The sequence below is a fragment of the Phyllopteryx taeniolatus genome, chromosome 4 (genome assembly GCF_024500385.1).
Source record: "Phyllopteryx taeniolatus isolate TA_2022b chromosome 4, UOR_Ptae_1.2, whole genome shotgun sequence".
NCBI lineage: Eukaryota > Metazoa > Chordata > Actinopteri > Syngnathiformes > Syngnathidae > Phyllopteryx > Phyllopteryx taeniolatus.
The window spans coordinates 27,265,410-27,280,276 of NC_084505.1; the positions used below are offsets into that span (position 1 = coordinate 27,265,410).

Consider the following 14,867-nt stretch of genomic DNA (forward strand, 5'->3'; position numbering starts at 1 on the left):
ATCGTCCCACGTCGACGGGAGCGGAGCGGCGGGCGGGCGGGAAGCGGAGAATGCGTCAACGAGGAGTTAAGTACCCGTGGCCCGCCGTTAGTCGAATATCCAGCGGACGGCGGACTCACGCCGACTCGTGCCATCCCCGGCGTAAGTTGGCCACAACCCGTTTGCGCGTGTTCGCCGCCTCGCGGTTCGCTTCACTCTCGTCCTTCGGCCGGCGTCGCCCCCTTCGAGCGAGTTACCGCGCCGCCCGCCGTCGGCCTGTTTGTGCTAATCTGTAGATATCATTTCATCGGTCGGAACGGATCCATATCGACCACTAACTGTGAGATAAAGATACGAGAAGTGCCCCGAAATACACACAAAGAGAATTCATTGCAAATGAAATGAACGTCAGAAAAAGGGCGTTGATGTTTTGCATCTCGCCCCGCCCGACACTTGCCGTGCGTCGCGTGTGAGCCGACCGCTTTCAGTGCAGCAGGAGCCCACGTGAAGAAAGCCCACAGAGCGCACGGCCGCCACGTTGGCGGCAGCCGAGCTGGCGCGAGCGAGTGGAAGGACGCCTTCGCCGTCGGCGCGCCCGCTCGACTCTTCTGCGGCTGAGATGCGTTTCGTTCACCGGATGCCCCCCCTCGAATGCGTGTTTTATAACAATTACTGTTGAATTTGCGTGTGTGTGTGTGTGTGTGTGAGTGTTACAATGTGTCTCCCCCACCCCCTGGCGCCAACAGAATGCCCACCCGTCGGACGCTTATGTTCCTGACGCCGTATGACCCTCCTCAAGTGGGGGAGTTTTTCAAGGATTTATTTGAAGACCCTGTAAAGTCAATTCAGAGATTTGTTCTGAAATGCATGATACACGCTTGCTGATAATTGGTGAAAATGGGAAAAAATTACATACTACTGAATGTCAAATCGTTTTTCACCTCTTCTGAGTTCCTGATTTTTTGGGGGCGTGTACAAAACAGCTGCCCACTGGCGTAGTTGGCTGACCGGCATTTAGTTTTGTTTCATGTTTTGTCTTGTTTTTGTCCCTAGTAGGGCTGCAACAAACTATTATTTTAATAATTGATTAATCTGTCGGCGGCACGGCGAATGACTGGTTATAGCGTCTGCCTCACAGTTCTGAGGACCGGGGTTCAATCCCCGCCTGTGTGGAGTTTGCATGTTCTCCCCGTACCTGCGTGGCTTTTCTCCGGGCACTCCGGTTTCCTCCCACGTCCCAAAAACACGCGTTCTAGGTTGATTGACGACTCTAAATTGCCCGTAGGTGTGAATGTGAGTGCCAATGGTTGTTTGTTTGTTTGTGCCCTGCGATTGGCTGGCAACCGGTTCAGGGTGTACCCCGCCTCCTGCCCGATGATAGCTGGGATAGGCTCCAGCACGCCCGCGACCCGCGTGAGGAGAAGCGGCTCAGAAAATGGATGGATGGATGGATTCATCTGTCAATTATTTTTGGGATTAATCCATGAATCAGATCATTTTTTTTGGTACGTTTCCTTCCTTTTATCGTACGTGCAAATCAGTCGCCTTTTGGCGAAATTCACCCTTTTGAACTCAAAACAGGCCATTTACGTGAATCGTATAGATCCGATGAGTTTTTCCTTTTTCGCTCCTTTTATTGATCAATTATTGCTTATTTATCAAATATTTCGTGCACAACACTACGACTTTGACTTCCGCATTTGCGCCAATCCAATTTAAGCGCTAGTGACGTTTACGTTTATCACTAATCAAACGACACAAGAAAGTCACATGACCTAACACAACGTCTTCTATTGGGCTTCCCGGGCATCGGTATTCACACTAGATAAGCCAGCCCGGCTGACGGTCGTGCCCACGTGGCGCCCACGTTGGGAAGGTCGTCGTTACCGTGAAGGCAACGGCGAGCTACTCCTGTTTACATTTAGACGAGCAAAAACAACAGCTTGCGTGTATTGTTCGTGATTTTCCGGCGCGGCCTCGTAACCTCGCCACCGGTCGGCTCGCAATCGCATTCTCGCTCTTCGCCTCTTATGCATTCCATTTAGATCGAAGAAGTATACATTTCAAAATGTGCCTCTTGTCATGCTACTCATTATCTCAATTTAATGAGTCAAGTCCAGATAACTCTCCATTTACCAAATGTTTAAGGAAATCTTAAAAATAAATACATAATCATGAATAAATAAATGGTGACGTCATTCTTTACCCCTGAAAAACATCCGTATTTTATTAATATACTCCCAATAAAGTGAATAAACTGCCTTTTCACGGATGTCCACTGGGTGCCCGATACTTTCTTTGCGCATCATCATCATCATCATCGCGAAATACGTTTGCGCTTTGCGCATCTGCTGCGATGTTGGTGTGCTGTACTATACAGTAAATCAACTGTAATATTAAAAGTGACCAGCAGAGGGACTTGTTTGGCCCTGCCGCATTTCCTATTTAGTGCGCGAGGTGCGTTCAGGGACACTGCGTAAATAGGAGCGAATGTGTTCTTTTGTATTACAGTACATAATTGTAAAAATGGATAACTCGGAAACTTTGTATTTGTATGAGAATGCTTTAGTTAAAACACTGCATGATCACACGGTGATCATATGCAATATATTTTGTTTTGTAATATAAGAACAGATTTAATTATTTTGTCAGCCAGCACTGCGAGGAATGCAAAGTTATCAACGCCCATTCACCATCGTTCCCGTCCGACTGTGACAAAAGTCCTGTTTTTATCTTAATTCCTCATTTTAAAAAAAGACCATTCAAGGAACACATTTTTTTGAGCTTGTAGGCTGAAAGATGCAGCCGGCTCCTAGCGTGGACTGAATGGTGGCGACACATTGACGACGTTTCGTCATCTGAGTGTCCCGAAAAGGGCCCTCTGACAGCTCTTTCTGTTTGAGCCACTTTTGTGTCCGCTTGGTCCATATTTGGCTGAGACCGCCCCCTTTCCTCTGATCGCTTGCTTCCTGGTCTGTTATGTCGACAGCGCTGGCTTGGGAGCGGAGAGGTAGGCGGAGATCTTCGCTCGCGATGTAGATAAGCTGGAGAAATTCCTATCAGCTTCAGGTCTCTCGGCAGAAAAACGTCAGAGCGGAGCGTAAGTGAGGGGAAACCCAAGCAATTGGCATATTCCGAAGTTATCTGTCGCAGTGACCCGGCGAAGTCGTCTCAAGGGTGCGTCTGCGGACACACGCGACTGAATTGACACCGTTCCGCATGCGCAATAACCGTCATTTGATTCGTATGCCGATTTGCGGGTGCCGGTTCGATTGTAGGACAATATTGGGCCATCTCGAAGGATACAATCACAAATCGATTCAGTACTTTTTTTTGGCCAAACATTCAACCAGTGTGACTGAAATCAATTCCTGGATACTTGACATTGCAAGTGAAATGTCCTAAATTCCTGTTGTTTCTTGTAAGGGTATCACGTCAAATTCATTATGCCTAAACAGTGGGAGGAAGCCCCCGCATAATTTGGTCTGGGCTTCATCTTCATCTAAATCACAAGGATGAACAAACAAGAGTCTGCTAAAACTAATACAACACAAACAATTCGAGCTTTTTTCCATACATTTGGGATATTAAACGATTCAAACGTGTCACATAACGTGCAAGATAGTATCTTGTCCGAGACGTTTGATACAAAGGGTTGCACTCCGTTACGTATGCGGAGGGAAAACCTTTTGAAATTCAAATCTGCCAAATATAAACTGAAGACAGCCTTAACTGATTCGGCTCAAATGGAAGCTGCGAAGACCAAGAAAATCCTTCTCAACTGAATCATCCTTGTTCTGATGATCCGAGCCAAGGTTTCGACAAATACTCCGGTTTGGAAAATAGCAGAACTAGTCCCTGAAAACATATTTTTCTGCATTATCGGCATCAATTGCACAGCGAAATCATCAGTTGGATGAAAACATCCCGAAGGCAAGCGTGGGAAATGAGGCCGATCGACTGGGCGACAAGCTCGAAATGTTCGTTGTGATTGCGTCGCGCGCCGGAAACGTGCGCTGCGTTGGAAACCGGCGCGGACGCTCCGCCTCGCGACTTTGCCGGGGCGGCGGACGGACAGGTGGGAAGAGGGCGGCCTCCTGGCCTCTCACGCTCGCTCAACAGCTGTCCCGCATCTCCTCCGGCGTCCAGACAAATTATTCCCATGCGCTCATGTTTTTTTTCAATCCCTCGTCCTTCTTTTCCTCTGAACTGATGAATTAGTTAGCGCGCCCTTTGCACCTTCCGCTCGTGCCCTTCACACGAACGCAACTCAAATTTCTTTCTTTCTACAGGCGAACAAACTTCGCACAAAGACTCTGAAGAACACGCTGAACCCGGTGTGGAACGAGACTCTGGTGTATCACGGGATCACAGCGGCCGACATGACCACCAAAACGCTCAGGTAGGTGCTCGGCTCGCGATTAGCGGCGCTCCCCGGGCGGACCGGCGTCCGTTTGCGCGCGGAGGCCAGGGTGAGATTCCCGCCATTGTTCACGCCGGCTCCGACATCGTCTGCGTGTGGGCTGGCCGAGGTCAAACGTTGACCTCAAAACTCCAAAACACTATTCAGAGACTTTGCCTCATGCAACATTACCGTATTTGCGATGACTGACAAAATCCAGTTGGGTGACTTTGTTTATCCTGAAGAAATACAAGCACGCACACGCGCCGTGCTTCCGTCTCCACGCGACACACAAACGCAGCCGGTCAAGTGTGTGCGCGTGTGCGATCCGCGGAAGGACTGCACATGCACGGCTCCTCCTCTGGATCCAGACAAAACGCACACACCCAAACAAAGCTCATCTCCCGCAGACAAAAGCGCAATTTCGCCTCAAATGCATCGCCGCGCCGCACACAGCGGGAACAGAAATCCCCCAAACTGGAGAAACCCCATCTGACCTCTATCCAAGGACACAGACACAAACAGCATGGTGGTGCTGGCTCCAAAAAACAGGAGGAGGAGGAGGGGGAGGAGGGGGAGGGGCATGTCTGCGGTCATGCGACAGACGAAGAGAGAGACGCGTCCTTCCAGAGACCAACAAAGTGGGCGGGGCCCAGTCTGACTGATGGGAAGTGACAGATACGGCCGCGTGGCAGAAGAACGTCAGGATGCGCTGGTAAGACGGGGGAAGACCGCCGGTGTTGCCACAGTGACCTTGAAAAATCACTTGGCTACTTTGCTGATTTCTTGATTGCAAAAGTCACAAAGATTACAAGTCACTTTTTGAGTTACTTTCAGCAGCTGCCGAGTGGAAGGAATGTGACTTGTCCACAGTACGAAAAGAGTGTTAGCTTAACTGTACCTTGTTACTTGGTAATATACGCCACGCAGGTTACACAATGATGTCATCAACATGAGCCCATTCAGTGGAAAGTATTCAGACCCTCTTCAATTGTTCAGTCTTTGTTATATTGCAGCCATTTGCTAAAATCATTTAAGTTCATTTTTTTCCTCATTAATGCACACACACAGCACTCCATATTGACAGAAAAAAACGGAATTGTTGACATTTTTGCTGATTTATTAAAAAAGAAAAACTGAAATATCACACAGCAACACATAAGTATTGAGACCCTTTGCTGTGACGCTCGTACATTGAACTCGGGTGCTGTCCATTTCTTCTGATCATCCTTGAGATGGTTCTACACCTTCGTTGGAGTCCAGCTGCGTTTGATTGTACCGATTGGACTTGATTAGGAAAGGCACACCCCTGTCTATATAAGACCTTGCAGCTCACAGTGCATGTCAGAGCAAAGGAGAATCATGAGGTCAAAGGAACTGCCTGAAGAGCTCAGAGACAGAATTGTGGCCAGGCACAGATCTGGCCAAGGTTACAAAAAAAAAGATTTGCTGCACTTAAGGTTCCCAAGAGCACAGCGGCCTTCTTAATCCTGAAATGGAAGACGTTTGGGTCGATCATTAACCTTCCTAGAGCTGGGACGACCAGAACCCTTCCTTGAGCTGGCCGTCCGGGCAAACTGAGCCATCAGGGGAGAAGAGCCTCGGTGAGAGAGGTCAAGAAAGAACCCAAAGATCACTGTGGCTGAGCTCCAGAGATGCAGTCGGAAGATGGGAGAAAGTTCTAGAAAGTCAACCATCACTGCAGCCCTCCACCAGTCGGGGCTTTATGGCAGAGTGGCCCGACGGAAGCCTCTCCTCAGTGCGAGACGCGTGAAAGTCCGCATGGATTTTGCTAAAAAACGATGATGCGGCCAAGTACAGGGATATCCTGGACCAAAACCTTCTCCAGAGTGCTCAGGACCTCAGGCTTAGCCGAAGGCTCACCTTCCAATAAGACAATGACCCTAAGCACACAGCTAAAATACCAAAGGAGTGGCTTCAGAACAATTCCGTGACTGTTCTTGAATGGCCCAGCCAGAGCCCTGACTTAGACCCAATTGAGCATCTCTGGAAAGACCTGAAAATGGCTGCCCACCAACATTCACCATCCAACCAGACAGAACTGGAGAGGATCTGCAAGGAAGAACGGCAGAGGATCCCCAAATCCAGGTGTGAAAAACTTGTTGCATCATTGCATCATTCCCAAAAAGACTCGTGGCTGGATTAGCTCAAAAGGTGCTTCTGCTAAATACTCTGCAAAGGGTCTGAATGCTTATGGCTGTGTGATTTTTCAATTTTTCTTTTTTCATAAATCTGCAAAAATTTCAGCAATGAATTTTTTTTATGTCAATATGGGGTGCTGTGTGTACATTAATGTGGGGGAAAAATGAACTTAAATGATTTTAGCAAATGGCTGCAATATGACAAAGAATGAAAAATTGAAGGGGGTCTGAATAGTTTCCGTACCCGCTGTAAGTTAAATATTCGTATAGTTGAAGCCACATTAAATGAGCTCCTTAGTGCAGACTTGACCTGCCAAATACAGTAAATACCGAAACATGTAAACAAGCGCACTTTTCTCAAGACTCTGAACTGGCACGAAATACAGGGATGGGTTAGGGTTACTTTAAAAATGGATTCCCACACAGTGACAAGATACCTTTTAATAAAATGGAGTAAGTAATGTAATTCAAGTACTTTAATCTTAATGTACCTTGATTACTTTCAATAACTTTTGGATTACTCAAAAACCAAATATGCTAATAAAGACAAAAGAAAGTTGATATATTCGCATGTATTTGTCTGATCTTTCTGTCTTATGAATGTTTAAAATTGGAGGACGCCAGAGTACAAAACCTCAGAACTGCGAGGCAGACGTGTTAACCACTTGTTTACCGTGCTGCAGAGACGGACGGACGGGCGGACGGGCAGAGTGTAGCAAGCCAGCATTTGCGATGTTGTGCTCAGGGGAAAGTGCGCCTCGCTCATTTTGTTGTCTTAAAAGCGGGACCGACGGTGCTCGGCTGGTTTGCACTCGAGAGTTTGTCGGTGGCTTTTCCTGGTTCCGTCCCCCCATTGACACACATGAGCGTGTACACGCACACGCGCACACTTGCTCCCACCCATACCCGTCACCGCGGGCGGGCCGCGGGGGGCCGTGCCCGCCCGCCAAGATGCCCGCGCCCCTCCACTTGAGACACGGCAGTCTGACAGCGGAAGGATCTGATGAGGTTCGGGGCGGAAGTAGCTTCGGAAGCGCGTGTGCGCCTCGGCAACGCCCGTCCCTCGGTCCCTCGGCCCCTCAGGATTGCATGATAAACAACGACCTCCTGGTCGGGTTCACCGAAACGTGAGAAAGGGAGCGAGCGGCTTGCCCGTCTGACAAAAAAATGCATCTGGACAGATGGTTTGCTTCTTCAAGACTTAAGAAACCACGAGGGCTTGCAAAGAGTCTATCGTTCATCCATCTTCCGTTGGCTTATCCTCGTGCGCCTATCCCAGCTGACTTTGGGCGAGAGGCAGGGTACGCCCTGAACCGGTCGCCAGCCGATCGCGGGCCACATACGGGCAATTTCTTTCCAGTCTTCAATCCACCTGGCACGCATGTTTTTGGGATGCCACGCAGGCACGCGGAGAACATGCAAACGCCACGCAGGCGCGGCCGGATTTGAACCCGCAACCTCACAACTGTGAGGCAGATGTGCTAACCTGTCGTCCGCCCGCATTGTTGACTCAATAGTAACTATCATTGGTTTAATGAAGCAACTGTAATCTGACTACTTTCGCAGATGCAGTAACGCGTGGCATCGCTCATTAATCAAAAAGGCGGCCATTTTGGGGTTTTTACCCACATCGCTGGAGATGACGCCGTCGATGGAGAGAATCGCGCTCTCGGGACCGACGTGACTCGGACTTCGATCCGCTCAAGGGCCACATTAGATGTTTTTTTTCTTAAGTTTAGATTGGCCACGTCACTTATGAATACAGTTTATGTATATATATATATATATATATATATATATATAAACACAGTAAATATGAAGCACGGGACTTTGTTTGGAACAGGTACTTTTTGCGACGACGTCATTTCCAGATCAGATCCGAACGCAATTCAATCTGCGTCAGTCACTGCAACTTCGAAATGATTTCGACAGCCGTGACAGTGATAATGTGGAGTTGAAATAATTCCTCTCACAGCAATTTCTGTGTGTCCCGATGCGCAAGGTGAATTCGGGGCTTTCATTGCTAAAATGACCAACGGGAACGCGAAGGTGCTTTGACCAAGCGCGCTTGTGTTTGGTCTTTCTCTTGCTCTCTTTCCTCACTTTCTTCTGTCTTTCCACCTCTCTGTCAGACTTCCTAATAGACTCGTACTGTCCCCTGCCACGGGGCGATGGAGGCAATGTTAATACTCGATTTAGTGTCGGATGCAGTCCCAGGCTGAAATTGGCTGGCGGATGCCTCAGGTGAGATATTGGGTCATGTCCTGTGCAGATAGGGGCTGGAGGTTATTTGGATCTTTAGTCGGATGCTTGAGAAAGACCACTACCAATTGGTTTTGGCGGCTTTAAAAAATAAAAATAAAAAATGAAGAATTGATGTTTGTTGGCAGGTTCGGGAGCTTTAGGTTCCTCCGCTTTTTGAGGATGTCGCTGCGGAATAAAAAATAAATCATTTGCGATTGGCTCTTTCCAAGCCTTCGAAGCCAGACAAAAAAAGGCAATAGGAAAAGGAACTCTCATATCCAGTTTAAAGGTAAACTTTCAGCCTTTATATATTTTGGATTTATGCAGAAACCGCAATTTCTGTCTTGCGTTGTACTTTTCAAAGAAGCAAAGCTACAGCGGGGTCCCGCCAATGTTTCCCTGGAATTCGTCACTGTTTGTACGTTTTCCAATAGCAGAAAAGCAAACGTATATTCCCAAGCTGTAAAATAAAATGTTGTTGTTTCTCATTCGGCGTTCCCGTTTCAGAAGAGCCTTACCAACTGTTCCCGGGTTTTACATTCATTTGCCTTCCCTGACTCGAACCCTCTTTATTTACGATATTATGAGATTCCCGCTCGGGACCAGCACCGAGCTGGTGAGCTGGGCACGATACGTTGAAAGTTTGAATTTGAATAATTATGAAAAGCTGTATCATTTTTGGGGTGCCAGGGAATTTGTTAGGGGGATGGCTGTTGATGCCCCCCAAAACTCCGTGTGGACGACAAACGTGACAAAAGACCGTAATAACTTGCAGCCATACGACCCTGAAAACACGCGATCTCGTCTGATCTCGGAAGCTAGCGGCTGAGCAAAATGACCGTCCCTCTTCGTCAGAAATGGAATCGGCCGCAACGTACTTCCATTTGACGTGTCCGTGTATCACCGTCATGCCGCCGTGAAAGACGCGTTCGGTCTCGCGGGTTTTCGAATCACATTCCTCTCCGGTTTTTGGGCCTAATTGCTTCAACGTCCGAGCGTGGTCGCTAACTAATGGCGCGGCTGCTCACGCGCATCATCACAAAAGAGCCCGGATAATCAGTAGCGCGTGGCGCCAGGCGGACAACGGGCAGCGCGGGCAGCACTGGGAGGGATGAAGCGCTTTTGAGAGAAAAACAAAGCTTGAAAATAAATGGTTTTGATCGTCGACACGGTCGTGACTCGTTGACTCATCGTGGCAGCCCTAATTCAAAGATGTGACTTCATGTTAGTAGGTTGGGTAAAATCGCAACTTTGGATTACAAAGGCTGTGTTGATGACGTAAAAGCAAATCTGTTTGGCTTTCAGATGAAATATGTGGGGGAGAAGGCGTGAGGATTTTCATGGAGGCGCTCTGCCCGGAACTGGTGTGACATTGCGCCGCGATCTTCATCTGGAGGCATATAAATCAGCAGAGCCGCCGCCATGAGTCAGAGTTATTCCGGGGCTCACGGAGCCACACGGCCGAGCGTCCGAGTCGGAAGGGGAGACCTGTAGGCGTGTGTTTGTACGAATATGAAAGCGGCGCCTCCATCAGCATGAAAAGGAGTGCTTGGTGAACCAAAACCAGCTAGGAGGAGTTTACAACTCATCCCAAATGACTCTGGCCAAGTAGCGACTCGCTGCATGGACGTTAGCTTGATAATAGCCTCAGTTTGCTACGTATGCTTCTCAAAATAACTTGTAAGACTGTGAATAAATGTGAAAATCAGAACCTGCAAGAGTGTTTTCGTGCGCCCTACAACGGCCTTTCATCGGGGTACCAATTGCTACGGTACCGATTGGGTCGAGCCCGACACGCAACATTCGATCGGTCGAAAAAAGATCGTCGGGTGGGAACCACGAAGAATTCTCCTTTTCTAGAGCGACGATCAGTAAGTCGACGCGAAGATGATGTATGGATTTCCTCCATTGTTCTCAGTTTACTGTGTCACATTCATTTTCTTGATCTGAGCCCACGTTATTTCCAAAGCTCGCACCGTCTTTGCCAGTAGACCAGATGGCGCGTCGCCCTTCCGCAGCTGTGAGGAGCTGAACTGAAATGTTTCACGTTTCGTACTAAACCTGTGAAGCCTGATTCGATTGGCTGTTTGAATTTAAATGGCTTTTGAACAAGGAAACTTTTCGACTCAAAAGCTCCGAGCAGAAGCCCACCACAAGACAGCTGGCGCAAGCGTGCGAATTTCTTCGACATTCGGCTTCGACATTCCATTTCTTCCCCAAATTCCCACAACCATTTTCTCAGCGAGTCTTCAGTCCGCACGTCCGTCCGAGCATCCCGCAAATGGTGTGTCCCATCTTGACAGAATAACAAAGGTCTATTTTGGTGTCCTGTCTTGTGTAGGCTGTGCGTTTGCGACATGGACAGACTCGGCCGAAATGAATTCATCGGTGAGGTGAGAGTGGCCCTGAAGAAGCTCAGAGAGGGCGACAACAAGCGTTACAATATGGGCTTGGAGAGAATTGCACAGGTATACGCTGTACCACGCGTATGTGTTGCCGTGACATGCACCACACCAAATTCCAGCTTTCTATGGACCATGTACTGAGATGTAGAATATTTGTTCCTGAATCGTAAAATGATTGACGATTATTGTCGTAGAAGCGTCAGTGATGATCTGTCGGTCTGTTTAGTGCAATTCCGATTACAAAGAGAGCGCACAGCGATCCAATTTAGGAGTGCAGGAAGACTGGGAGACAATTGTAAGCACCTGAAAAGATTTTTTGGGTTTTCATTTTCATCTGGATTTGAATTGTCTTCATCAGCGATTCTCACGCACGGGGACCGCTAAAGAATAAGTTGAATTTTACTTCCCCTTCAATACATTTGCCTTTAATCGTTTATTGAAGTCCACTTTTGACTTAACTTTGAATTGAATCATTATTTCAATCATCAGCATTTTTAAAATGTTCTATCTTCAAGCACAGTGTTTATGATCAAATTGTGCGTATTGTACAGTTGCTCACAATAATCGGAACTATACTCTTGTTTTTGAGCAACTCTCGGGCCAACTACGTTCCCGTATGTTGTTGTCGTTCGTGGTGGTGGTACTTGGAGAGCTGCTGGTATTTTTTGTACTTATTATTTTGAGACTGACCAGTGGGCAAAGATGAGGTCGAATGCTCCTTCTCTCGCTGTAATCATTTGAGCTGAGTCGATTTCGTGAATTGTTTTGTCTCGATTGCGTCGTGCAGATGTTCCTTGAGATTGTATTACCGTACCACGTACGGCCGATGACTCACGCCCGTGTTTCTCGGCTTCCAGAACAAAGAATCGAACAATCCGGCGGTGGAGCCGGGAGCGCCGGTGGCAGAGGAGGAGGTAGCGGCTTGATCTTTTTATCATCACTCATTTTCTCTCACGTAGTGCATGCGCCACAGTCTCTTATCGACAGCCCGTAGGCAAAATGCACGCCAGGGAAACAGCGGGCACCACGTAGGGCAACCTGACTCGTCTGGTTGTTATCCAAACCCTTCTGGGGCTGTTAGAGACAACAACGGAGCCTTTCCTACAGCACGCGCTTCATGCTTAGCGTTCATTTGAACTGTGCCATTCCCGAGCGACGTGCGTGCCCACTTCAGTAAAAGGCGCACGCGTGTGTTCTTTGTGGGCAGCGGGGACGCATCCTGGTGTCGCTGTGCTACAACACGGAGAAGGGCTGCCTGCTGGTCGGGATCATACGCTGCGCCCATCTGGCCGCCATGGACTCCAACGGCTACTCTGACCCCTTTGTCAAAATGTGAGTCGCATGGGCAACCTGCATACTGAATTTGGAGGAAATACCCACGACGTTATGTTATGTCTGCGTTCGGGGTCACCGGTGATATGTTCCCGATATCAATAATGCGAAGTGGACAAAATAATCCACAGCGGAAAAATATGTACTTTGGCCCTACTTGAAAAAAATACTCAAATTAATTATGTTTTAGGTTGTCTCAAAATATATTTCATGATTTTTTTTTTTTTTTGTTCATGTAATTTTGGAAAAAAAAAAAAAGCAATATAATATAATATATTGGGATTAAATCCAAACTGAAGTTTTGAACTAAATCATTTTTATTTCTTCCTTTTCATGTTTCCTTCCAAAATAAATAAGCAGTCTATAAATGTTAAGTTGACCATCCTACCAATAGTAAAAGTATAAATGAGTCCCAAAAACCACATTTAGCCACTCAAAACAAAGACTTTTGGACTATTTTCTGTGTCTTGACTTTCTTTGGGATGTGTGACATGAACACGTGAAACGATTGCTTTTGATTGGGTTTTGAAGCTTGCTTTCAGTGGAGGTGCACTGAAGATGTTTGAAGAGGAAGCCGCCATTGTCAATGCAACTCCGTCAAAATGCACCTGAGATGAATGAAATGACACAGTTGAGTGCAAAGCTGTCTTTTTCAAACTTAAAACCGCTCAGAAACCTTTGAATGTCAAACCCAGTGTCGTCTTTATGCGATCATTTCGGATGTGGCAGCAATTTGGATCGGCTCAAGCCGATGTACCAAAACGCAACGGCGTCACCCTCGGTGGGACGCCGTGCGGGTCGGCACCACCGCAGGCTGCAGTCACAATATTCAACTTCTTATGCAATCTGCGACACAATCAATCAACACTGAGGATCGTCATCTCCGCCGATACGTGAAATCAAGACGTTGTTTTGCCTGCCCTTGGTGTGTTTCTTAGTTCTTTTGTTTGCTCGCAGCGTTACGCAAAATACGCACAATGACGTTTGTGGGTATATGGCAAAAGAAAAGAACTTCTTTCATTTGTGTGAAAATGTGGATACAGACTTTTGTTTTTACCTTTATTTTCAAATGGTAGAGTTTCTCTCATGTCATACATCTTTCTCCATGATCCTTGGAGTATTTTACTGAATAACAAACCGACAGATTAAAACATGTAAATATGGCGCTCTGTGGTGTTTTTTAAATGGCATTGGATGTCATCCGATTGTACGTATATATGAGGGTTGTTTTAAAAATGAGTTTTTTCTCAACGAATCGGATGACAAAAACATGTTTACATTTCCATCCCTTTATTCAAAAACAGGATATTTTTTCAGATTGACTGCGGAAAACGCGCAAATATAAATTGACTATGATTAAGGTACAGTCGGTTTGGTCTGGAACATGTCATAAAATCAGCAGAAAGTAAAAGAATGTTTTATTTTGATTCAACACAAATGATAATCCATCTGCTTTATTATTATTATTAGAAATATAGTTATTCATATTTACTGTTGAGATACTGAAATTTTGAGGATTTGGACAATTGAAGTTAAACAAGCTGCCTAAACAATTAATCGGTTATCAAAAATTAGTGAATCATTTGATCATCAATGAGTTGATTAATCGTTCGTTGCACCTCTCGTACATATGTTTCAACCCTAATGAAGAGTCCGGTGAGTTTCAGTTTTTTTCTCTGGAGATTTGGCAAATAGTGCAGCATGATAAAAAAGTGAGTGTACGTGTAAGTGTCCCGACAGAAATGTGCAGAATCGGCAGCATGTCGCAATGAAATTGGAAGCCAACTGTTTAAGTGGTTGAGGGCGAGGGGGAAGAAGCTGTTGGAATGTCTGCTGGGTTTAGTTTGCATCATTCGATAGCGCCTACCTGAGGGAAGGAGCTGGAAGAGGTGGTGACCAGGATGGAGGATTTTGTGTGCCGTTGTTTTACTTCTGGCAGCGTGCAAGTCCTCAAGAGCGGGTAGGTGGGTACCGCTAATTTTTTCGGCAGTGTTAACTGTCCGTTGCAGTCGGAGTTTGTCCTTCTTTCTGGCAGCACAAAGGATTGATTCAATAACTGCTGTGTAGAACCGCCTCAACAGCTCCTGTGGCAGGCCGTACTTCCTCAGAAGCCGCAGGAAGTACATCTTCTGCTGGGCCTTTTTGAGGACGGAGTTGATGTTGATCGCCCACTTCAGGTCCTGATAGATTGTAATTCCCAGGAACTTGAAGGTCTCGACGGTTGACACAGGGCAGTTGGACGGTGTGAGGGGCAGCTGTGGCGAAGGATGCCTCCTGTAGTCCATGATAATCTCCACAGTCTTGAGCGTGTTCAGCTCCAGGTTGTGTCGGCCGCACCACAGC

General features: G+C 47.1%; 1 protein-coding gene across 9 annotated transcripts in view; it reads left to right on the plus strand.

Moving 5' to 3' along the window:
* Positions 1-14,867, plus strand: part of doc2d (double C2-like domains, delta) — a 56,448-nt gene that overhangs the window by 17,330 nt on the left and 24,251 nt on the right. For 7 of the 9 annotated variants that reach the window (XR_009788193.1, XR_009788194.1, XM_061771097.1 and 4 more), the window contains 4 exons: positions 4,272-4,381; positions 11,129-11,255; positions 12,050-12,106; positions 12,400-12,524. Coding sequence is in view for 7 of the 9 variants with exons in the window: in XM_061771097.1 (XP_061627081.1) it covers positions 4,272-4,381; positions 11,129-11,255; positions 12,050-12,106; positions 12,400-12,524 (419 nt within the window). In the remaining 2 variants the exon portion in view is untranslated. The remainder of the gene's footprint in view (positions 1-4,271; positions 4,382-11,128; positions 11,256-12,049; positions 12,107-12,399; positions 12,525-14,867) is intronic. The other 2 variants (XM_061771094.1, XM_061771098.1) reach the window with 2 other exon arrangements.